General features: G+C 46.5%; 1 protein-coding gene across 3 annotated transcripts in view; it reads left to right on the top strand.

Moving 5' to 3' along the window:
- The window catches only part of DOCK2 (dedicator of cytokinesis 2), a 404312-nt gene that overhangs the window by 330023 nt on the left and 48094 nt on the right, over nt 1-26195 (top strand). For 2 of the 3 annotated variants that reach the window (XM_047784590.1, XM_047784680.1), the window contains exons 31-34: nt 3029-3129; nt 3242-3300; nt 14581-14729; nt 22697-22782. In XM_047784590.1, the coding sequence (XP_047640546.1) occupies nt 3029-3129; nt 3242-3300; nt 14581-14729; nt 22697-22782 (395 nt within the window). Of the gene's footprint in view, nt 1-3028; nt 3130-3241; nt 3301-14580; nt 14730-22696; nt 22783-26195 lie in introns of those variants that run through there. The other variant, XR_007135520.1, reaches the window with a different exon arrangement.

Genomic DNA, 26195 nt, shown 5'->3' on the forward strand with positions numbered 1-26195 from the left:
GTACCCCCCTTGCAGATGGGCTCACTGAGGCCCAACAATACCTTGGTTTGGATCTCCACCTCTTGGGCTCTGTAGCCTGTGTCAGTTTCACTGTCACTGTTGCTACCCTTTGGAGCCCTTGCCCTGCACTGTACACTTTGCTAGATCTGTTTCACAGTGAGCAGGTGGAGTGGATTCTAGTGTTAGTCTCTGCATTTAGCACCAAGAGATCATCTAAGTGTTGAAGTTATTACAAACCCATCTATAAACTGGGCTCTTGGTGGTTCTTGAACTCAAATAAGCATTAGAATCAGTGAGTGCTTCTTCCGTTTGTTGATGTGGTGTGTAACAATGATTGATTTGCGTATATTGAAAAATCCTTGCATCCCTGGGATAAATACGACTTGACCATGGTGTATGATCCTTTTAATGTATTGTTGTATTTGGTTCGCTAATATTTTGTTGAGGATATTTGAATCTACATACATTCATGGTATAGGCCTATAATTTTCTTTTTTTGGTGGTGTCTTTGGTTTGGGTATCAGGATTATGGTGGCCTCACAGAATGAGCTAAGGAATGTTCCATCCTCTGCAATTTTTTGGAAGAGTTTCAGAACTCTTCTCTAAATATTTGGCAGAATTTGCCTGTGAAGCTGTCTGGTCCTGGGCTTTTATTTTTTGGAAGTGTTACTAATCAGTTTCAATTTCAGGCTTGTGATTGGTCTTTCATATTTTCTCTTTATGCCTGGTTCAGTCTTAGAAGGTTATACCTTTCTAAGAATTTGTCCATTTCTTCTAGGTGGTCCATTTTATTGGCCTGAATCATAGTAATCTCATATGATCCTTTATATTTCTATAGTGTCAGTTATAATTTCTCCTGTTTCGTTTCTAGTTTTACTGACTTGATCCTTCTCCCTTTTTTTCTTGATGAGTCTGGCTTAAAGATTTATCAATTTTGTGTATCTTTTCAAAGACCCATCTTTTAGTTTCATTGATCTTTTCTGTTGTTTTCTTCATCTCTGTCTCATTTATTTTTGCTCCCATCTTTATGGTTTTTCTTCTACTAACTTTGAGTTGTGTTTGTTCTTCTTTCTCTAGTTGCCTAAAGTATAAAGTTGCATCGTTTATTTGGGATTTTTCTGTTTCCTGAGTTGAGATTGTTTTGCTCTAAACTTCCCTCTTAGAACTACCTTTGCTATGTCCCATAGGTTTTGGATCATTGTATCTTCATTGTCACTTGTCTCTAAGTAACTCTTTATTTCCTCTTTGATTTCTTCAGTGATCCACTAGTTGTTTAGTAGCATATTGTTTAGTCTCCATGTGCTTGTGTTTTTTACAGTTTTTTTTTTCTTGATATTGATTTCTAGTCTTATAGAATTTTGGTCAGAAAAGATGCTTGCTATGATACCAATTTTCTTAAATTGACTCAGGCTTGGTTTGTGGCCCAGAATGTTCTCTCTCCTGGATAATGTTCCATGTACATCTGACGAGAATATGTATTCTGCTGCTTTCAGATGGAATGTTCTATAAATATCAATTAAGTCTATCTGGTCAACATCACTGGTAATTAGAGAAATGCAATGTGATACCACGTCATACCAGTCAGAGCAGCCATCACCAAAAAGTCTACAAATAATAACTGCTGGAGAGGGTGTTGAGAAAAGGAAGCCTCCTATACTGTTGGTGGAAATATAAATTGGTACAATCACTATGGAGAACAATATGGCAATTCCTTAAACAAATAAAAATCGAACTACCATATGATCCAGCAATCCCACTTCTCAGCATATGTTTGGAAAAAACCATAATTTGCAAAGATACATGTACCCCAAATTTCATTGCAGCACTATTTACAATAGCCAAGACATGGACGCAGCTTAAATGTCCATCAACAGACAATTGGATGGAGAAGATGTGGTACATATATACAATGGAATATTCCTCAGCCATAAAAGAAAGTAATAATGCCATTTGCATCAACATGGACGGACCTAGAAATTATCTTACTAAGTGAAGTAAGACAGAAAAAGACAAATATTCTATGAGCACACTAATATGTTGAGTCTAATAAAAGATGATACGGAAGAACTTACAAAACACAAACGAACTCTAAGAGTTTGAAAACACACTTACTGTTACCAAAGGGGAAGCCATGGAGGGGGAGAGGTAAAGTTTGGGATTGTCATACACACACCACTGTGTGTGAAATAGATAGGCATAACAAGGATCGACTGTATAGCACAGGGAAATCTACTCAGTATTGCCTAATAACCTATGTGGGAAAAGAATCTGAAAAGGAATGGATGGATGTATATGTATAACTGACTTTGCTGTGCACCTGAAAATAACACAACTTTGTGAGTCAACTCTGCTCCAATAAAATAAAATAAAATAAAATAAAAAAGAATCAGTGAGTGTTTGTGAACATATGGGTTTCTGGGATTTGATTCAGTAGGTGTTGGGGTGGGGAGAACCAGAGAATTTGCATTTTAAAGAGTTCTCAGGTGCTGCTGTTGCTGCTGGCCCAGGGCCACACTTTGAAACCATTGAACTAAGGGGAAGGAGAAGGCAAAATACTCTGAGATGCAGTAGGTTGCTGGCTGGTGCTCTGAGACATGGGGTGAATTAGGGAGGACTTCTAGAAAGGCTGAGAGCCTCTGAAATACTTATCTGTCATCACCCTCTAATTCTAGGGCAGAGAACCAGCTCAGCAGGGTACGCAGCTGGGGCGAGTTGTCTTTAAAAAAACAAAACGAAGCAAAATAACAAGAAGAAAAAAAAAAGCAGCCCTAAACCCTTCCTCTCTGCCTACATCCTGTTGTTCAGAGAGTACGTGGTCAGCGCCTAGAGAAGTCCATTCATTGTCCTCGCCTTGGCCGTGATGTTCATTTCAGAGTCAGTGCCAGTTAGACAATTGCAGTGTGCAAAATTAAACTGGTTCTGCCTCTGTCTTCTGCCATCTTCATAAATTATTCACACTACCCAGCATTTAATATGCTTTCCCACTTCAGACCCTCTCCATGACTGTTCTCTGCTCTTTCATTTACAGCTGTGGAACAACTATTTTCATCTGGCAGTGGCTTTTATCACGCAAGATTCTCTGCAGCTGGAGCAGTTCTCGCACGCCAAATACAACAAAATCCTGAATAAGTAGGTTGCATTTGGAGCTCCTGAAAGGCGGCGGTGTGTGTGTGTGTTGGGTGGGGGGATCATGAGAATCCCTGAGATGGTGCCTGGAGCAGACATTTTTTATTTCTCCTAGGTACGGGGACATGAGACGGCTAATTGGCTTCTCCATCCGTGATATGTGGTACAAGCTTGGTGAGTAGGCACACACATCCAGACAGACACATCTGCACATGCCAGGCTCCTTCTTGAAGACCATCTGTTAAAGGGCCATGGGGCTTTCAGCAGTGGGAGCCTGAAATAATAGTTTATCACTGTGCGCACCCCGGGTCCTTGTTAAGTGCCCGATGAGAGAAGGTGCCCATCACCGTCTCCCAACCCCCCAGACAGCTGTGGATCTGCTTCTCCTTGATGCCCCTGAGGGGTTAAGGGCAAATCGGGATTCACAAAAAGGAGGAAGAGGCTGACCACAGTGAGAATGCACGTCCTCACACGTCACGTGCAAGCCCCCTGCTCTTGGTGGGCATTCTGCATTGCATCCTCCTTCTTATGTGGTGCTGCCTCCCACCTCATGGGGGAGACCTTCTATGGAAGGCAAAGGTCATTTGTGATACAATTTGAGCTGGAAGGTGACCCCAGCAGCTGGCCCTGCTTCTGTGAGCTACAGGAATCATGTGTGAGCCGAGTGGTCCCCGTGGGAGGAGGGAAGGGGAGATGGAATCAGGAAGACATTTGTTGAGAGGCTGAGTCAGACCTGTGCTAAGGAGATCTTATTCAATCCTCTTGCATCACCTTCTGCAAGATGGAACCCCCCTGCCCCGATCCTTTTGTTGATCGAGAAACTGAGAGAGGAAAGTAGCTTGCTTGAGATGAAACAGCAGCAAGTCCCAGAGCTTGGTTTTGATTCCAGGAGGATGGGGGACACATAACCTTGCCCAAGGCCTGGATTTTACTCCATAAACAGGTGTGGAAAGGATGAACAGATGGAAGGACGGATGAGTAAATAGTTAACAAGTAAGGAGTAATTTTTACCTTCAATTTCTGTGCGCCCTCCTTGACTCTCTGCAGCCGAATTGCTCTGCCCTGGACTCGAATGTCGACCCTCTTCAGTGGAGCACTTGCAGGACTGTGCCTGACTCTTGGATTCAACCTAAATTACCTCCCCTGACTTTGCTTCTTGCCTCCCCAGACCTCTTAGTGTCTTTCAGTCCCCATCTGATGTCCTGGGCACCAGGGCAAGGTCCATTCATTCTAAGGGAAGCCCAGTGGACAGACTGTCAGTCTGGGTTCTGTGGGTGCTGCCAGCATTGTGCTCAGCCGAGAGCACATCCTGGTAAGAGGAGGGCTGTGGACTGGCTCGCAGAATCAAAGGAGAGCTGGGGCACCGGGCTCAGAACAGACTGCTGCATCTCTGTCTGGGGCCTTGCTCTATCATGTCAGAGGTCCAGAGCAAGGGAACTGGGGAAATAGTGCCTTCTCTCAGGGTAATTACGAGGATCATAAGAGCAAAAACTGGGAGAGTGAAGCCACAGAGGCCATAACCATGTCAGAGTTTTTAATCATGATTTTCACCCATGCCTCATCAGGATGGAACCTAATTTTCCAATCCTGGCTTGTTCATCATCAAGGCCGGGCCTGTATCACTAAGGCCTGAAGCTCAGGGCCCAAGCAGGTAATGGGAAAGAGTGAAGGGGCTGATGCATGTTAAACCCACAGAAACCCATAAAGCAAGTACTGTCAACATTAGGGCTGGATCATTCTTTGTTGTGGGGGCCACTTTGTGCATTTTAGGATAGTCAGTATTACTCCTGCCCTCTCCCCACCAGATGCCAAAAGCATCCTCCCTAATTATGACAACAAAAAAGTCTCTAGATCTTGCCAAATGTCCTCTGTGTGTGTGTGTGTGTGCAAAATGACCCCCATTTATAAGCCACTGTCATAAATAAATACCATCTCTGCCCTGTTTTTCTGGAATAGCATGTCTTTCTTAGTCTAGCTTTTTTCTCCACTTTGGGTAATGACAGAGATATAAGAAAGAGTTGATGTTTCATTTATCATTACCCTGCAAGAGGAAAAAACAAAAAAGCAGAGTACGAGTGAAGGCTACCTGGTAGCCAGCATCTGGCCTTGGGGTCAGGAAAATGGGAAGGAGTAGCTGGGCCTGAACAAAGTGAAACAGATGTGCCTCAGCTGAAAGGAGCCCGTGGCTGCCCCGCTCAGGGTTGATTGTTGCCCCATTTGAATGCAAGGCTGACAGTGCCACATCTTCCAGTTTTTCAAAAGAAGGCAGGAAACATGATTTTTAAATGCTTTTTCCAGTTTATGAATATTGGTGATAACTAATTGAAAGTTTGTGAAACATTGAATGTGTCCGATGAAACATGGGGCCCAGACTCAGCTTGCATGTGAGTTTGCAGTCTTTGTTTTACAACAGCAAAGACTACGTAAAGCTGTGGTGGGCTTCCTTGCCGAGATCCACACACCAGGCATTGCCAGAATTGCAAAACAGGGATTTGGGCTTTGTTTGTTTCTAGTTCTTCCACACAGCCTGCCCTTTTCTGAATGTCCTTCATTGCCGTTGTTTTGCACACAGAAGATTTTATTTAGATATAGATTATGTTTTGGCAGGCTTCCTGCACACCTAATTATGCTGATGAATGAAAAGATGTTACCAAATATTCCACCTGCTTAGAATCACAGAACATCAGAGCTGGAAGGGCCCTTTCGAGATCATATTGTCCAGCATTTTTCAAATGTTTATTTTTAGCTGAGGACCAATAAAAAAAATCTCATTCTCAATACAGAAATTGAATGAAAGCCAAGCTATTCTAATTGAAGAGGGATGGGGGGGCCTAGAGCCCATTGTAATGGGCTTCTCCTGAGCTCCCATGTAGACCCTTGAGGATTTTCTTGGAAGAAATCCTGAAACACTCAGAAAATAGTTTGAAACTACAGGGCTAATCCAACCCACTATCTTAACAAATAAGGAAACTGAGGCATAGAGAGGCAAGAGGTATGTACAAAATCATCTATAGAGGATTAGAGGCAGATTCAGGACAAGTACCCTACCAAGGGCTGGTTCAGAAGCATCATAGTCTCCTTGCTGTATTCAAGTACCCCTAGGGAGAAGTAATGCAATTAAAAGATATACTTGTTAGGGTTTGGGGGTTTACAAGAAAGAGATGTTGGCTGTGGCTGCCTTAATCAGAGAAGATATTTATCAGAAGGGCAAGGAGAACAGGGCTACAAAGTACAGAGACAGAACCACTCTAGGATCCAGGGCAGGTGATATGTTCCATCCCCGCATCACTCTGCTAAAGGTCCAGTCTCCAGGGACCATTCTTTTGGCTTTCTTTTGGCTTTCTTCTGCCGCTACCAAGCCTGCATCCATCAGGAGAGGTAGAATTTCACACATTACCGTGTTTATGGATTTATGTTGAGGTTAAACAAAGCCACAGATGTCCACTGCAGCAAAAAGTAAAGGCTGCTTTTGCTAGGCTGGCCATCCACCCCTCCCTCACCTCTTGGCCTGGACTCTAAGGAAGAGGAAGGTATATACCAGCCTGAAGGGATCTTCCTGCTGCTCATTAGTTATAAGGCTGCCTTCTTGCCTGTCTCCTTCAGGGAGAAGAGAACAGAAAGAGGAGGCAGAATGAATGGATGGTTCCCTGTACCCACCCCACTCTGCCTTCTGCCAGATGCTGGATTTAACATGCTTTCCCTAGCAGGCTAATGAGGTTAATCTGCTAATCCAAGCCAGGACGAAGCACTGTGTACATGAGGGACCGATGTAGTGGAACCCTGCATTGGGTAATGATGGGTTTTAAAGTGCAATTAATGGGATATCCAAGACAGAATGAAACTTCGAAGCTATCTGTGGCATGAATGGCTGAATGCCCACTCAATAGCCATTCTATCCTGCTTCCTGGCTCACTCAACCCTGGTTGGTTTGTTTTTTTTTTTTTTCCCCATGATCACCATTTTCACAGTTAACAATGTTTTGTAGCAGGTGCTGGCCATGTGACTCAGCTTTATATGATGAGAATCAGTAGAAATAAACTTCTTGGGGCTTCAGGAAAACATTTTTCCTAATTACAATAAAAGGGAGGAGGACGGATTCAATGATCGCAACACATTTTTTGCCTGTAGTCTTTCTCCCACTTCCTTTCTGGGAAACAACAAGATGCCTTGAGGTGGAATAGCCACCTTGAAGCCATGAAGAAAAAGGTCACATGCTGGGGATGGAGAAGCAGTTCTGGAATGACAGTATCTGATTTCTTTTGTTAAGGAAAAACGCTAAAGCAGAACTTAGTTTAACCGTGGTTATCAGTTTTCTGTTACATCCTTGATATATCATCTCATTCAACCCCTAGCTTTATAGGTGAGGTCGCTGAGGCCCAGAGAGCCACAAGGTCATTCCCAAGGTCAACTGCAAGTCAGTAACTCACTTGAAGCAATAGAGCCAGACTATTGACCCAAAGTCTAATGTTCTTACTGATCATCTTTTTTTCAGAATATGCAGATTATTTTCAAAGGGTGTGAAATAGCCAACTAAGTATATTTTTCAAAGACTACTGATAATGAGTAAATCATAATGCATGCTAAGTTGTAAGAATTTTGTTTTAATGCCCAAAGCAATCAGGGCATCATCACCATGATCATCAGTGGCATAATCTCCATCTCATCAGGAAGGATGTGAGCAATGCTGTGATTATAAGATAGCTAATTGCAAAGATAATCTCAGGCTGGAAGATTATTCAGGGAAAAGTCTAGACAAGTGTGTGTGTGTGTGTGTGTGTTGTGTGTGTGTGCGCGCACACGTGTGCATACTTTTATGAGAGAAGGTATACACAGGGAGATCTTAATGGAAAGAAGGACCATATGTTGGTACCCAGCCACTAAAAAGTTAATGCCGTCTGTGTTTTTGGATCCTGAGTGATACCAAATACAATGTACTTTTCCTGATAGTGGAGCATCATGACATTTGATTTCTGCTTGGAGTGAAGCAAGGCACATTTTGCCAAAATAACTTTGTACTTAACCATCCCACATCCACTTGGGTTAATGCTGGTCTGCTGTGTTAACAGTCTTCGTGGGAAAGAAAGGCAAATTCCAGCGGCTGCATCATGGCCTCACATGTGGGGAGGTTGCTCCCGGCAGAGCCATGAGAGCAAGTGAGCCATTACTTTTTAAGCATCTGTGGAGTGAAGCTCCAACGAGGGCAGAGAGTCGGGGAAGTTGAAGGCACAGTCCCTGCCCAGCCCAGAAGAGCCCACCATCCTGTTCTAAGAGTAGAACCAACCGCAAGTTTAAAGAACAAACAAAGAGCATGTTCTTTAGTGTGAAAAGTGTGGTGAAAACTCAGGAGTTCAGGCAAATGGGAGATAAATGAGGACAATGAGGAGGGCTCTGTTGAGTGAATGGCTCTTGAATTAGACCCCAGGGTGGCCTATGTCAGAACTGAAAGGGGGGACGAAGGCAAGGGCAGGTTTTCTGGGAGAGCAACCAGCCTAAGCAAACATGGCTTCTTCGAGTTGGGGAGAAGCTGCTGGGGAGGAATAGGAAAGGGGATTACCCAGGCAGCCATCTTTCACCCAAACATTCAGTTATCCAGTTTATCAACAAAGACTGAGCACTGTGATAGGTAGAATTGGAGCTCCCCATAGGTGCCCAAGGCTAATCCTCAGAACCTGTGTCTGTATCACCCCACATGGCAAAATGGATCCTAAAGATGGTGAGAGTATTCTGGACCACCCAAGTGGACCCAGTGCAATGACAGGGTATTCACAAGTAAAGAAAGGAGGCAGGGGAGCCAGAGAGAGATTAGAGAAGGCAATGCTGCTGACTATGAAGGTGGAGGAAAGGGCCGTAAGCCAAGGAACATGGGCGACCTCTAGAAGCTGGGGGTGGAAAGGCAGCAGTATCTTCCTAGAACCCTCCAGAAGGAACTCAGCCCTGCTCTCACACCTGTCTTTAGCCCAGTGAAACCCATTTCAGACTTCTGACCTCCAGAACTATCAGATTAGTTTGTGCTGCGTTAAGCTACTAAGTCTGTGGTGATGTCTAACAGCAGCCACAGGAAATGAATACAGGTGCCCTGGCAATGCCAGGCCCTGTACCAATGGCTGAGGCTGCACCTGAAAAGAGTTGTAGTTAGAGACATGGCCCCCGACCTCATGGACTCTGTACTGAATGGTCACATGCTAATTGCAGAGCTCTTTAATTATGGTTTTAATTATGGTTTTACCATAATTTTAATTATGGTAAAGGGAAAGAGCCACAGAGCAGAAGCCTCAGGTACCCATAGAGCGTGTAAAGGAGTCCTGCCCAGTGAGAGAGCTGAAGGTGCCTCGGTGAGGAACATGGGGAGCCCTAAGCCCCAGAGTGGGGCTGGTCTAAGGAACCAGAATGTGAACCACTGGCTAAATTTAAATGCTTGCGTGTCCACATTTTTTCAAAAATGTAAAAAGCAGTGAAATTAATGTTGACAGTGTATTTTATTTAACCCCATATCCTGAAGTGTTATTGTTTCAACATAGAACCTTATCAACCCTTATTTAGATATGCTACCCTTTTTTTTTTTTTTTGTCTGTTTTCCAGACTGGTTGAAATCTAGTGGGTTTTTTTTTTTTACACTTAGACCACATCTCAACTTGGACTAGACATATTTTCAAGCACTCAAAGACACATGTGGCCAAGTAGCTTCCACACTGGGTAGAAGTGAAACCGACAGCACTTATGACTTGAACCACGTGCCAGGACTCAAACCCAGCCTAAACCCGGATTGGGACTCGAAACTAGCCTAAACCCAAATTGGGCCTTGAACCCACGTGCTGGGATTTGAACCCAGACTAAACCCAGATTGGAACTTGAACCCATGGTTTTTCCCTCATCCAGTGTCTGGACTTGCTGAGGTTCAGGTTCTTTGTGCCTCCGTGCAGAAGGAATTCAGCGAGAGACAAAGTGATAGGCAAAAAATAGATTTATTAAGAAAGGACACTTGTGAGAGATGCAAGCAGGCAGGCAAGGAGGCTCTGCGCTGAGGATTAGGTGGGCTACAGTTTCATCATCCAACGAGGGTGGGGATGGGAAAAGACCTCCTCTTCCTCTTTCTTCTGGTAAGGGAGTATTTGACCCTATACAGTCAAACTAGAACTGTCATGGTGCTTATTCAAATCAGCAGAAGGGAGGTCCTTAAACTCCTGCCCTTGGTCTGAACCCTAATGCAGCCCTCACCCCGTCGCCCACCCAATGGCCTGAGGCATATCTCTCTCCTCTACTAGTCAGGCAAGCCTGCCTCGTTCTGATGGGCCTCTTGAGCAATTATTAACTTACAGTGGTCTCCCCAAATTCCCTAGGTTTCCCTCTCTATCTGTGCTCTCTTATTGGGACTTCCTCACCACCCGTGTAACTATCCTACTGCATCCCCATCATCAGGACCTTAGAGAATGAGTAAGACTGATTGTGGGGGCCGGTGGCCATAGGATTCAGTGGCAAAGGGGTCAGGAGAGGGCAGGAAGAGCGTGGCCGGCAGAGGAGGGCAGTGTGCAGGCTCCAGGAGGAGGGGCGAGCAGGAGGCAGACCGGTATCTGGAGGCAGGCAGGGCACAAGGAGGGAACATCAGGCCACGTGGGCTTGCACAGCGATGGAATCCACAGAAGGATTGTCAGCTGTGGACCGATGTAATCAGACGGGGACTTTTCAATCATCTTTGAGGACCAATTATGATAACATCTTTAAATGAGATGGAGAGGGGTTAGGGTAGTGGTGAGTGTCAGCCACGGAAGATAAGATAAATCTGTCTACCTTCTTCGCACGCCGGGTCTTTACTAGAATAAAGTGAACCAACAAACTGACCAGCCTGAAAAGTCCCCTGAAAAACTCCAGGGAGCTCCATGAGGTCGGACCACAGCCCCTCCTGCTGCTCTTCTGAGAACCCACCAGAGGCTGAGTTTACCCCGCTCACCATCGTCATTGTCACAATCAACATCAGTCCTTGCCCAGCCCTTCTAATGAGCCAGGCCCTACGCAAGGCCCTTTGTCTTAAGCGTCTCTACCCTTCTCCCAGGCAGGGATGGTGATTATTATCTGCATTTAACAGATGAGACAGCAGAGGCTCAGGGACATTTAAGTGACAGGCACAAAGGCACACAGCCTGGAGTGACAGTGAGGGGACCTGACCCAGGTCGTTGGGCTCAGAGGTTCTGCAGGGCCTGGAGGGAAGCCGGGGCCTGGCACGTTCTGGGTGACGAGGAAGGAACGGACCACCTGGGCCAGGTGGGAGCTTCTCCAGGCCTGGGACCAAGAAGCAAATAGGTGTTCTTTCTTCCTCTTTTCAAGGGAATGAGTGGTTTATTCTGATCAGCAGGCTTTACTTCAGAGTCCCCAGGAGGCTTGTGGGTGACCTGGCGGTGATCACCTGCTCTCGTCCCGTTCACTTCAGGGCTTGCCGGCTCTTGTCCCCTGTCAGCCTCCTGAGGTCAGCAACTCGCCCACCTTCCTTCTCAGCCCTTCCTCCTGCCTTCTCCACCCTCCTCGCTTCCTTCTTCCTTTCTTTGTCATTTCTTTTTTGCCGGCTCGACTTCTTAGTGCCCTCAGACCCTTGGCCCACATTCTCACCGTCTGCTCCCGAGAGGCGACAGACGAGGCCATTGCACAGAATGGAAACCGAGGCCAGGAGCCCAGGGACTGCCTTCCACCTAAGCTCTTTGCCGTGCCCTCCTTACCACCAGATCCTTTCCCAAAGCCTGTGTAATTCGGCATTTGGATTTATCCTGCTGGCTTATCGGCACTTTAAAAGCCTTTTCTAATTGGTATCTGTTCCCAGGGAGATTCAGCTTCCATTATGTGAAAAAGACCTTCTCACCCATTCCCTTCCTTGCCTTTTTTCAAACACAGCAGCAGGTGTGTCTCTCAAATGAGGAATTTTTTTTCCCTAATGAGTTCACTTTCACTTAGCCACAAATATATTCTCTGCGTGTGTGCGTGCATGCACATCTAGACATATAAAAGGCACACATTCAGATTACCTGAACACAAAATCCAATGAGCTGAAATTCCATTTATCATGTAAATGGGTAACATTTCTTTATGGAGCATTGTAAGGGCCATTGCAATCACACCGTATTTAGAGATGAGCATCTCCCTCTCTCTGCTCTCTCCCTATTCTTCCAAACATCTCTTCCATGGACTGCAAAGAATGCGGGTCAAAAGTGTCTAAGGAATCCCTGGTCTGTAGCATGTCCGCTTTTTATTTTAAACCATCTTAAATACATCCTTATCAGACCCAACAAAGGCCTTTGCTGCATAAGCAATTTCTCCATTCCGTGGTGGCTTATCTGACAGTTTCCCATTTACCTTCTGCTTATTATTGCACCCGACTTTGAATTTTAAAACCCCGCTGTGGGTTGAAAGGATCTTGAAGGTCAAAATCAAAAACCTAGATTAGCTGTTACTGTAAATCTCCAAGAAAGTCAGTTTTTTTTTTCTTTCTTTTTTCTTTTTTTCTCTCTTTGGACCAAAGCAAAGTGTAATCCAGATGTATCATGTAATGAAGCTGATGTCCTGGAGAAGTGTCTTTATATTTCACTCAACTCTCTGCCTGCCTTCACCATTGCCCTCTCACTAACTGAAGATATTCCTAGGAAGATGCCTTTTTTATCTGAATTCTGGGGAAATACTCACTCCAACATTAAGCCTCATTTAGGCAGAATTAAAATTCATTTTCTTGCTGCCTTCTCTCTTGGCTCCTTTTCTCAGCTCTACTCGAAAGCAACAGTGCCGGGCTATAGGCCATACCGCCCGGAGTTTCTGCACCCCAGGAGCTCTCTCCCCCGCAGGCAAAGACCACGCATGTTCATCCTGACAGTGGGGAAACCCAGGATGGGCTGCTCGGGCCTGAAACTCAGGAGGAAAAAGAGGCAGCTGCTGATGGGAGACTGTGTGTCAGGTTCAATGACAGGGTTGCTGGGACAGGCTTACCCACGCTCCCAGGAGATCCCTGTGTTTCCTAAGTGCCCCTCTCCTTTCCCCTCCTCTGCCACATTTCATGGGTGTATCCTGAGCAGTCTGCTCAGTTCTGCTCAACAAGGCTGCCCTTCATGGTTCATTTTGTCCAATCATCACAACAGTAAGCGCTAACGCTACACAAAGTATGCCATGTGCCTAAAGCACCACCCTGGGCTCTTAATAAATGAGCATTCATTTATTCTTCACAATAACCCTATGAAATAAATACTGTTATTCTCTCATGTTACAGGCGAGGATACTGATGCCTCAGGAGGTGCCTGACATCACGTAGCTAGTTGATGGCAGAATCCATTTACATAATTCAAGTCATCTAGATTCAGCATCAGTGCCCTTAACCCTGGGGCCACACTACACCTTCCCCTGAGCGCTGTGCTTAGGATACACAGATGTGTTTTCTCAACAGCTGCTTATTGCAATTGCGTTTTTATAAGACATATATCCAAGTCACACAGCCTGTGAGGGTAGGAGCCAGACAGATTGATTTCCTCATTCAGCAGACATTTATGGAGGATCTAATATGTTCTATGCTCAGTGCTACAGATAATGAGAACAGACATGGTCTCTACTCTTACGAAGCTCTTCGTGGAGGAGGCAGATGTTTATCCCATGAATCCACAAATAAAGACATCATTGCCAAGTTGACTGAGAAGACAGACCACCAGCCAGAGCAGGGCATCTGACCGACTGGGGGTGGGAGGGGCGTGTGGTAAGGCTGTCTCATGCTTGATTCCAGGGGAAGCCAGGTGGTAATGGGCAGGTGTTGGGGAACAGGCAGGGAAAGGCATTATCCACAAAGCCATGTGTGCCCAGGCCTGGCCGTGAGGAAGCAAGGTGAGCTTGCAACACTAGAACCAGGCCAGCATGGTAAGAATGCCAAGAGCCAGGGGAGGAGGTGCAGGAATGCCTTGAAATGAGGCAGAAGAAACAAGAAGTCATAGTTCATCTAACCAGAAAGTAAAGTTTTAACCCCCACTATCACCCTGACCATACTATCATAGCAAGTTCTTGGCAGCAAATGTTGCGCTTTCTCGTTTTCATGACACAGTTGGCAAATGCATGTGTTCCTGGTCTCAGAAACATGACCTGGGTGGCAGACAGACATAACTTCAAGTATCCCTGCAATTTGCCATCACTAGCACGTTCCGTCAGGGCCCTGTTTGCAAAGGAGCCGATGCAGGTGAAAGCCCTTGTAGACCGTGTCGTACTTTCCACGTGCGGGATCATTACCCTTAACCACGGAGCTCGTTCTGGATGACACGTGTCCTCTTACCAGAGTTAGCGCATGCAAAGTGTCCAGAAAGCCTGTCTCCTGGTAAACAACTATGTAACTGTTAGCTATTGTGTTTCCTATTCTGCCTCCCTTTTTCCTTTCCCCGGGCTTGGTCTGAGAAGAACCTGTGCATTGAGAAAATGGTCTCAAGGGTCCACGTCCCTCTTCTCTTTCAGGCCAGAACAAAATCTGCTTCATCCCGGGCATGGTGGGACCAATATTAGAAATGACACTTATCCCCGAAGCTGAGCTCCGGAAAGCTACCATCCCAATCTTCTTCGACATGATGCTGTGTGAATATCAAAGGAGTGGGGATTTCAAAAAGGTAAAAAATGAGGCTGCGAATTCCTGCCAGCATCCCTAATCCCCAGCCCATTTCCCCATAATGACACCCTCGTTCCGTATGCCTGGGCTTCGTTCAGGAGCTTGACGGTAGGCTGGGGATATTTCTTCATGTGCCCCGAATGAGCTGGCAGATTAGATTTGGTCAGTATTCTATCACGCTTTCCTGCCTGAGGCCGAGATTAAAATGCACTTTCTTGCTGCTTGTCAGTGTGGTCCCCTTCTCGGCAGTCTAAGAATCCTGCTTCTCTCCCTAAGAGCCCCCTCAAGGTGTGATCAAAGGGTCTCCCCCTCCCCCTGCCCCCACCTCTGTCCAGCACTTCCGCTCCTGGGCTACCTTGGAAGATGCGCATTGCCAAGAAAGAGCCCACCCCCGCCAGGTGTCAGACTTGGCCATGCCCCAGAGTTGACAGCAAGTAGAGCTGGAGACCCATCCACAGGGATGGAAAGGGAGGCTTTCCTCAGCGTGCAGGGCCTGGTCCAACATAAGGGCCACCAGTCAAGGATATTCACTGAAACTCCCATCGAACTTGAAGGACAGGGACCCTTTTCTGGGTCCAGTCACTCAAGATGCTTCCGCCAGTGGAATAAGCCCTTGTGTCCACCGCAGGTTCCTGGCAATGTTCAGCAGTTGTGTCCGGCTTAGGAAGGTTGGGCTTTAAGTGCCGTCAAGGCTGCCCTCGTGGTGTCCTCAGGCCTCGCCCTCCTGTCCTCTTGGTCCCCTTCCCACCCCTAACTGGACTCCTCCCCCTCCCTCTCCCCAGTGTTCCCGCCTCTCATTCTACACCACATCCTGCCATCCAACAAGTGTCCTGAAAACTGGTACCTAAGTGCCTTCTAAAAGGCAGCCGATTCCAAACCACCTTTCCTCAAAACCCTTAAGGATCCTGCCCTTTCTTTGCTCATTGGTTCTCTAACCCTCACCTGATAAAGTCCAAACCCCGTAGCCTTCCTTCCAGGCCCTCCTTGCTCTGGCCTTGAGTCAAACTTTCCAGCCATTTTTTCCAGCCCTTTCCCCACCTCTCCTCTTCTCCGGGCATCCCCGTGGTCTGCAGGATTGTGTTGCTTTGGTGAGTCTCCTCCTTCCTGCTCCCTCCTCCTCTAATTCTCAGCCATGTTCATGGTCCTGCCTGCCAGCACCTTCTAAACTCCTAGTGATCCTACAAAGCCCAGCCCAGTGCTCAGCCTCCAAGAGATCTTTGCCCTCTATTCCTATGTCACCCTGTCCGTCTGAGGTATGGTTATCATAGACTGCACCATACTCATTTCTGTGCATTTTTCTGTGTCTCCCTCATCCTCATCTCATAAAAGCGATGACGATGGTGGTGGTGACCTTGACTGCCATTAACCAGGCGTTTATTCTGTGTCTGGCACTGTAAGTACTTTCCACATGTTAGTTCATGTAATCTTCTTTATTACAACCCTACAGGGTAGGCAGCATTGTCTTCCCAATTTTAACATGAAAACACCAAGGCCTAGAGAGGTGAAGTCATTTACCTAAAGTTACACATCAAGAAAGAGACAGAACAGAGGTTGCAACACACAGGTCACTGCGATTCCAGACCCGGGCTGTGCCCGTTGCAGGATTCAGCAGTTGACATCATTGCAGTAAATGCTGGCTGGACAAAAGAATGAATGGCATCCTCTCAAGCAGGGCTCTCTTCAAATATGTTCTGTGGAGCACTAGTCCCACCAGATGCTCTAGGGAAGAGGATCTGGGGTTAAATACCTGAGGAAGCCCCTCCATGTGGTAACCACTCTTGGAGATCTCCACTGCACGTGGACATAGCCAAGGCTATGGGCACCAGAGGTGGGGATACCCACTGGCTCAGAAGATGCCCAGGGTGTATGCAAAAGAAACGTTCTCTGTGCACAATGTCTGAAAGAGAAGTGTGTCCGGTCTTGTCTGGATTATGACCTGACAGTTGCGTTTGGTGGCCTCATGTCTTGGGAGGCTTGCCCATCGTGTGGTTTTCCTGCCCTAATGGGTCTCCTTATCGCAGCATCCCGGTGGTGTGCACCCACCTGTTCTCCATGAATGGAGTCATCCTCGGGCTCCTCAACGCCAGGCATGTGTTCACTGTAAGCTCCTTCCCCAGTCACTTCTCTTCATCGCTACTGTATCAAAAGAGACAGGACCATCAGGCTGACTAATGGGGCAACTTCTCACATGAAGACCAGTGGGGTGCTTAGTGGGAGCCCAGCTGTGGAATGAGCAGACCCAGGTTCAGAGTAAGCAGCCACGGACGATGTCCCCAGGAAAGGGAGGATGCCAGGCCCCCGTAAGCCCCAAGCCACCGTGATGGCCAGATCAGGCAGCTGTGGCCTCACATGTTGGGAAAGTCTTTCCTGCTTCCAGGGGCAGTAGGGCATCTGAATGAAAGCGACAGAGATTTGACGCAGTAGGATGTGCATGGGTGGAACTGGGACAGGAAGGGCTCCATTCTGAGGGCCCAGGAGGCTCTAGGAGTTTCTCTTTCTGCTCTGTTTCTTTCACGACCTCATTGCCTGATTTCCCTGCTTCCTCTTCTAGCCCAGGAATTAGAAAGCTGGTGCATTTGATGGACAGCCTTTACCCCCATGAGTACATCACTTCACCCAGGCTGTCTCAGGGGCCTCTGTCCTTTGCCCAGGCTGGATTTAACATCCCTGGTATATGCCCTTCCTTTGGTGGGGTTATGGATGGGGAAGTTCCAGCAAGAGGGGTCTTGAGTTGGCCACCTTGTGGCTGGTATGGCTATGCCCCAGTTAAAGTGAAATGCATTTCATCTGGCCTGCATGGGGCATATCACTTGTGTCACATAGCATGACGGTCTGCTCAAAGGTCTGCCTATATCACAAGACCATGAGCTCATTGAGAGCCAAAGGGGTTCTCTTAGACCTGAACTCCCAGCACCTATCGAGCGCCTGAACATGAACGTGACACCAAGCACGTCGATGTTCTCAGTGTCAACGGAGACATTTAGTCCCCATCCTACGGCATTTCTGAGGAACAACCTGGATACAGAGGAACACGGTGGCAAATGTTTTTATAATGTAGGGAAATGAGGGTAGCTAACCACTGCCTGAGGGGGCCGGGTAGACCAGTTGTTTTTCTGGCCAGTTCTTTGTGGAGGGAGAGGCTCCGGGCTTTCTAGATGCTGTTGGGGGAAGGAGGGGAGGTCCTTGGGTGTAGAGACTGAGTAGTGTGTGCTTACCTATGATGCAGACCCTAGAACAGGATCATGTACCAGTCAGCCTGGGGGTCTGAGCCCTGAGCAGCTGGAGGTCCAAAGAGAATCCCTCAGAGAAGGAAGAGATAATAGCATTTCACAGCAGCGCCTAACCCAGTGCCTGGAACACAGCAGGAACTCAATAATTGCTTGTTGAATGAATTAATAGACAGGGCTGTCAGGTTGGCAGGTTCCACTGAGACTGAGTCCTGGCATGGAGTAAATGGTACTCAAATGACTTAGAACTTAATGTGGAAAAGAGAAATCAATTCAGTAAATATGTACCGAGCACCTACTGTCTCCTGGACACTGTGCTTTGGAGTCAGATAGACTTGCTGCTTGTAAACTGAATGCATTTGGATAAGTTATTTAGCCTTTCTCAGCCTCAGTTTTTCATCCAGAAAATGTGTCTTGTAATAATACCATTATAGGTTCCTGCACCCCAGCTCCCCAGGGGAGGTAATGAAGTGGGGAGAGATGAGATAACGCAGAGAAAGTTAGGAAGCTGCCTGGACTCCCATCGGCGTCCCCTTTCACAACACTGTCTTCTCCAGCTTCCTCCCACGGTGGCTCCCCCAGGACACCCAGCATTTCGTTATCAAAGGAGACCACAGGCTGACTTACTGGTGCCGGTTTCATCCTTGTTATCCCTCTGCCATCCTGCTCTGTCACATCGTCTCTGCTCCTCCCATGTCACAGTCAGCACCCTCTTTGGAGAAGAGCTCTGGCTCCTTGAATTTCACACTTTGGTGGGGCTGGGCTCCTATCAAAAAATGCTCTAGGCTAACATGACGAGAACAGCCAAGAGCAGTCGGGAGAGGCAGCAGAAGCCGTGAAGGGGAGGCATGATGCCAAGGTGAGGCTCAGGGGAGGTCGTTCTGTTGCAAGGGGGGTCGGTCCCACAGAGCAGGTCTGAAATCCTAGAGCTCACTGTCTTTTCCCTGAGTGTTTAAGATTTGTACTGGACCTTGCAGCATCTAACTTTTATGAAAATAGCCTGCGAATGCGCCTACACAAATACCCACATCGCAGGGGCAGGGTGAGGAGTCAGTGATGTGAGGCAGTTGTGGATGAAATTGAATTAATTGGGAGGAACCAGAGCTACACCCTAAGTCCTGCATGGGAACAGTGTTGGAGATAAGGACTGTCATGGGGACAAGGCTTAGTGTATGTTTGGGAGTGTGTGGGACCCTTAGGCCTGTCCTAGGTCAAGTCTACCCCTCCTTTGAAATCCAAGACAAAAGATCCCACTTTGTCTCAGTTTCTTCATTTACAATATATGGATAATGATATCCAGCTCCCTTGACGGTTGTTAAGGTTAAATGAGATTACAACGCTAGTGACAAGGGCAGTGTCAACAACATCATGATGACAATTGCTAACAATTATTGAGCACTTACTATGTGTAACCCCCAGGCCAAGGCTTTCACATGTGTTTTCCCTTTAACTTCTCCCAGCATCCCTGTAAAGTAGGTGCTGCTTTGAATTTCCTTTTAGTGGGTAAGAAAACTGAACCTCACAAAAGCCTAGTAACTTGCCCAAGGTCACGTGATGGGGGAAATGGTCAAAGCAAGACTCAAACTAAGTCTGTTGGATGCCAAAGCCTGTGGTCAAGGCCACTCCTGAGCACAGCTCCTGCCGCTGGCAGTCCCTCGAAGGGCCAGGATCTTCCCTGGGAGGTGCTTAACTGAGACCTTCCCTCTCCAGCCCGCCCGAGGGCTCAAGCATGGCTGGCGTCATCAGCTCCGCACATTCCTGGCACCCTATAATTTCCCTCCCCGCGGGCTCCTTTGTGACCCTGAGACAAGTACTTATTTACCCCATCCACTTCTCGCTCCAGAGGAAAGTGGCTCTCGCAAGGAGGAACCGTGCCAACATTTACCACTGAACAATTCAGACAAGAAAAAAAAAAAAAAAAAGCCTGTTTTTTTTCCCCCCAAGTTGCTTTCCAGTAACATGCAGCAATAAAACCAATAACATCGGCAGTAATCATAAGACAACAAGCAAGCCCCATTGCACTTGAGCCTATGCACTCCCTTAGTGCTTTATAGATAAATTCTCCCCAGCCCTCCTAACCGCCCCATGCAATAGGCAGCACTGTTATGCCCATTGTACTGATCAGGATGGATGAACAATGGCGCTCGACCAAATCTGTCCTGCCACCTGTTTTTGTAAATAAAGTTTTATTGGGGTGGAGTCATACTAATTTGTTTTTGTATTGCCTGTGCCTGCTTTTGTGCGACAACAGCTAAGTTCAGTAGTTGTGACAGAAACTGACCCACAAAGCCTAATATATTTACTATCTGGCCCTTGATAGAAAATATTTGCTGAACCCTGGTATAAACTGTGCAAGGATTAGAGGATTAGAAAGACCTAGTAGCTCTGCCAAGATGGTGGAGAAGATGGAGGAGATTTTTTTTTTTTTTTTTTTTGCTTTTTAGGGCCACACCCATGGCATACAGAAGTTCCCAGGCTAGGGGTAGAGTCAGAGCTACAACTGCCAGCCTACATCACGGACACAGCAACACCAGATCTGAGCCATGTCTGCAACCTGCACCACAGCTCATGGCAATGCCAGATCTCCGACCCACTGAGTGAGGCCAGGGATCAAATCTAAATCCTCATGGATATTAGTTAGGTTTGTTTCCACTGCACCACAATGGGAACTCCCTGGAGGAGATATTTAAAGACATTGTTTATTTACACTAACCATGACCTGTCATCAGAGTCCACTCTTGTCCCTTGGTTATATTTCTTCCTGCCCTCCGGTCAACACAGAAGACATGTCTAATCATGTTAGCCTCCAATCCCCAATTTTGGATAACACTTGGCATACAAAATGCATCATATAAGGGGCATAATTCATGTGTGGATCAGCAGTCCAGACCTTCGCCCGACTGGCCCCCATTGAAGTGTCCATTCTCATCGCCATCCTTTCTTTCCTAAACTCTCTGCTGCAGCTGAACTGCTCCCCTGGTCTTTTTCCACATTCCCACCTCCACACCTTTGCTCAGTCCATCCCCCACAGCTGGGCAAAGTGCCCTTCCTTTTCATGTCTATCACAATCCTACCTATCTTTCCAGGCCTGTGTATCTCCTTCCATAAATCTTCCTCAATGGTGGAGACTCACAGGAATTTCTTTCTCAGCACCAGCTATATCAGCACAAGCTTCTGGTCCTTTCCTTTTGCCCTCAGCCCACAAAAGTGAGGGAACAATGGCACCAGGGATGATTTGTGAACCGGGGGAAGTGAATCCAGTTCCTGCCTTCCATCACCTATGGATTCCAACCAACTAGGTTGGGCTTGATCCTTTGTGCAATGGAAAAACCCTGCCCAAAGATCTTTGCCATTCATCTGAGACTTTAGACAAGCCACTTAAACTCTCTGTGCCTCTACTGCATCTGTAATAATAACTGACACTTATTGAGGGTGGTGCCAAGCAGGGACTGGCTGCTTTTCATGCATTTCGTCATTTAAAGGTAGCCATTGACCTCCAAACTTCATGGGGTTATTGTGAGGACTGAGGGTAAGGGGGCTGCGTTAGGATCCAGGAGTGCCCAAGGGCTCCCTGGACTTTGGTGACCTTTGCCAAGAGCCTCCTTCCCTTTTCAAGTGCCAGTTTCTTATCTAGTGTTAAATGGGAGATGAGAAAACTGCATGATTTTGAGGGCCTCATAGGCCATGATATTAAAACAGTGTATAAACCATTTTTGCATTACAGCCATGTAAGAGAGACACTGAATGGCCCTTCAAAATATTGGATAAGCCATGAGCTCATCTAGGTGAAATGCTTCTTGACATTGAATGTAGGAAGACAAAATACTCTGTGGCTTCAGTATTATAAGATTTGGTAAAACTCTAGTGCATACTTTCTTTCAGGGCTAGTCTGATCTCTGACCATTACAGTTGTCACCAGCTGTCACTCTTTGAGGCATCAGCTCATGTAAATAGGATAGCTTCAGGTATGGCTGGGTCCAGGGGCTCAAAAATGGCATGAGCTTTCCATATCTCTCCATATTCCCCTCTCCGCTTTCCCCTACATTGGTATCATTCTCAGTCAGGCTCTTTCCTTGTGGTCATCTCCCACAGCCTCAGGCTTATAATCTTCAAATTAGGTAAAAAGACTTACTTTTTTCCAAGAGGGTGAACAAACCCTCAGATCTGAGTCTCACTGGCTTGATCTAGGCCTTTACTAATTGTGGGGTCCGGATAATGAAAGACACTGATCAAGAGCTTGGCCTGTGTCATGTACCCACACTGGGAGCTAGGTCAGCTCACCTGAGTCCCACAAACTGGAATTTGGGCTGATGTGATTACCAAAGTATAGAGAAAGGAATGCTAAGCAGGCAGAAATAATACCTGTTCATGACATCATGCTGCTCCCTGAAGATCAATGCTATGTCACATACCGCGATGTCTTTGCACATGTTATACCCTCTGATTTAAACATCCTTTTTCTTTCTATCCCCCTACAGCATAAACTTGAGAACAAGCTCAAATGGCATGGCTTGTGAGCCTTCCCTGCAGATTTTCTCCTTCTTCTTCTCCTTCTCCCTCTCTGGAAACTCCTAAATTGCAGAAGTAATCTGTTTCATTTTGTACTCCCACTTCCCAGCACTAAACCTAGGAGATGATAAATGTTCATTCCCTAAAGCTTTGGTTAAAATAATAAATTAACCAATTTCAACATTCAGCCTTCTAATGTCATTGTTGCTATTTTTGTCTCCTACTTCTTCAGTTTGAAAACGAAATCATCCTCAAGCTGGACCATGAGGTGGAAGGGGGCCGAGGGGACGAGCAGTATATGCAGCTGCTGGAGTCTATGTAAGTTCAGTGCCCAGGCTGGGAGGAACCAGGAGGGCTTGGGTCTCCAGGGGGCTTCAGTGGCTCTGTTCTCCCTGGAGCTCAATCTGGAGGTTCATGGGTATTAGAGAAACTATTTTTGGAAGAAACCTCTCATCTCTCTGCAGTGGCTATTCTTTGATCTTGATGGAATAGGCCAGATGAAAAGAAGCTTGTCTGTGTTGGAAAGAGGGAACTCATCCACCAAAATGTTCCTTTAGCTTATCTCCCAGCTATGGAGTAATTCTTGCTGTCTTTTCCTTTTTTCTTTTTCCATTTTTGACCGATATTGATCATAACCAACATTTATGGAGCACATGTGATATGTGGAAGCCACGCTAAGTGCTCTCCCTGTATTGTCCCCTTTAGTTGAGTTTTGTGTTTGATCCCATCTTATAGAGGTGGCCCCTAAAGCACAAGGAAGTGTCTGATCTGGGGAAACCAGGCCAAACTAGTCCAGTAGACAAGCTGGGACCATAACCTGGCCCTGCTGGACTCCAGAGGCAGCGGGCAGTACACCGCTCCCAGGAGCCCTGAACTTGGACGCAGGACACTGTTGTAATAGTTTGAGATGTAATTCACTTACCACATACATAGTTCGCCTAATGTTTACAATTCAATGGCTTTAAGTATATTGACAGAGATGTGCCACCATCACCACGATCAATTTTAGAACATTTTTATGACCTTGCAAAAGAAAGCCCATACCCTTTAGTATCATCCCCTCCCCTCCTTTGGGCTTTCTATGGATGTGTCTATCCCTGACATTTCGTCTAAATAGAATCATACAATACACAGTCCTTTGCGACTGGCTTCTTTCACCTAACATGTTCTCGAGGTTCATCCATGCTGTAGCATGCATCGCATGCATCACGACTTCATTTCTTGTTATTGCTGAATAGCATTTCGCTGTTTGGATATACCTCATTTTGTTTATTCATTCACCAGCTAATGGATATTTAGACTGTCTCCTTTTTTGGCTATTAAGAATGACGCTACTATGTGGATTCACATACAAGCTTTTGTGTGAACACGTGCGTACAGTCCTCATGGATGTATACCTAAGAGTGGAACTGCTGGGTCATATGGTAACTCTGCATTTAACCCTTTGAAGAACCATCAGACTGTTTTCCAAAGAGAAGGTACCACTTACCTTCCTACCAGCAATGTGCAAGGGTTGCAGTTTCTCTGCATCCTTCTCGACACTTGTTAATATTGGCCTTCCTCATTATGCCATCTTAGTGGGTATGAAATGATATCCCATTGTCATTTCAATTTGCATTTCCTACTTGGCTAATGATGTTGAGCATTTATTGAGGTGCATGTTGGCCATGTGTCTACTGTTAGAAGAAGACACTGGATTTTCTTCCTGGTTCCACCACTAAACAGCTGCCCAACTTTAGGCCAATCAAGAAACATCTTTGGCTTCAGTGTCCACATCTGTAAAATGGGGAAATAAGCCTCCTGTGCTTATACTGAAGAGTGAATAACTCTAAAGCATGTGCACACAGCAGGTAGAAGCTCAGGAGGTGTTCTTTGATCTCTCGCCCGACTCCCAGTTTCCATCTCCGACACCATGGTAACTTTGCCTGAGGTTCAGGAATGTGGCTCAGATGTCCCAAGCTCCCTCCTAGTTATAGAGTCTCTGATTTGAATGATTCTCTGATGTAAATCTGATCTTGGACTCTTATCCCAATCCTCTTGGAATATTTTATAACTTCAACAACAAAAGCTGACCAGAGGTCTTGTCCTGACTTTCACAATGACCCTCTCTGCCCTGCCCAGCAGCTGGAGCCCAGTGGACAGAGTGGAGTCCCAGACAGATCCATCCCAGCTGGCCTAGCTGCCCCCCTCCCCGCCCCCGCCATCAGCCCTCACTAAACACGTAGAAAGCAAATGCCACTCAGCCAGAAGAGAAACCCACTGTCTGCTCCTAGGCAGGGTATCAAGACTGATTTTCCAGGGGGAAGGCAACATTTTGCCCGAGTTAATGTTTTTCTTAAAGCTCAAGAGAAGGAAATCTAAATATTGACCAGAAGTGAAATCAGGGAAGGTGCTGACAATTTCCATTTTTATAAGCGGATGGGCTCTGCAGCCAGTCTTCAGATGATCAGCAGGATTTTTCAAATCCTTCCTGAGTGGTTATTTGTAAAAGGAGTCCTGAGAGGTCGAGGAAATTAAAAACAGCTCATTATTTTTCTCCTGAAATAGAGGTGTGAATGACTTTTGCAAAACTAATCAAGCCCAACACGAAGAGTCAGGACCCCATCAGAACTTCCAGGAGCCAAGTCCCTGTTCTTTCCTTTTGACTTTCTGAGTCTCAGTTTCCCTATCTGCAACTTAGGGATAAAAACCCTATCCAGTTCTTAGAGTTTTTATTGAGAATAAATAAGAAAAGTCATGAAAAGTGTTCGGCCAAGTTTCTGACACCTCGTAGGACACCTCGTAGGAAGCGTGGAAGTAGTGGCTAGTACCATCACTGATCTGGTGGATACTGATGTGGCTATTTGAAGCCATAAGCCTACCTGTCATTCTCTTCCATACTACTCAACATCAGCTACTCTGACCCTTGCTCCCAGCCCCTCATTCAGAGCCTCCACTGATATACAGGGCCTGCTCTGTGGGCACATGGGTTGGTAACTGGATGGTGCTTTTTGAGTAGAACAGGACTCCTTTCCACTGACAGCTGATGCTCTTATCTAGGCACAAGAGTTAGGGCATGGAGTGATGCTGAATTTAAGTATGCATGTGCTCTTGTGCCGTGCACAACCTTACAGAGCGTCCCACTCCTCCCTATCCTTAGAGCTCTCCTTGGAACCCACTCCCATTAGTTCACATCTGTCTTAAAGTGAGGGCCCCACACTGAATGGAGTAATGAGACATTTTCTACAGTCCTGTATTCCCTCTTCCCAGAAATATTTCTGGAAGTGGCAAGGGGGCTGCAAGCCTGAAGGGAACAGAGAATGTGTGTTCTGGGCCCTAGATCCCACTCATGCTGGTTCCGTGCCTGAAAGAGGACCTGTCCTAAGATGTACACCATGCATGATATTTAAAGGAATAAATAAAAGCCCGCTTCCATCAGCACTGACAGAGGATGTGCCTGGGCTCCCCCCTCTGAAGCCCTTCCATACTGAATGCAAATCAATTCATCAATTCCTGGGAGGTGTGTGCTCCCTCCAGCACCACCTCCCCAAGGCAGGAGCACAGCTGTAGAGTGGCCAGTGTTCTGCCTCCCCTCCTTCCACCAAGTGAGGGGGTATGGCATCAATTCAAGAGTCTCACAGCTCTATTTCATTATCACGTACGTTCCCTATATGACCTTGCCAGGACCTAGTTAGAACCCAGCCCCATGGGTCTTGAGCCTAACCTACAAATTGAGGGTGATAATATCACCA

This window comes from Phacochoerus africanus, chromosome 1, assembly GCF_016906955.1.
Source record: "Phacochoerus africanus isolate WHEZ1 chromosome 1, ROS_Pafr_v1, whole genome shotgun sequence".
Taxonomy (NCBI): Eukaryota; Metazoa; Chordata; class Mammalia; order Artiodactyla; family Suidae; genus Phacochoerus; species Phacochoerus africanus.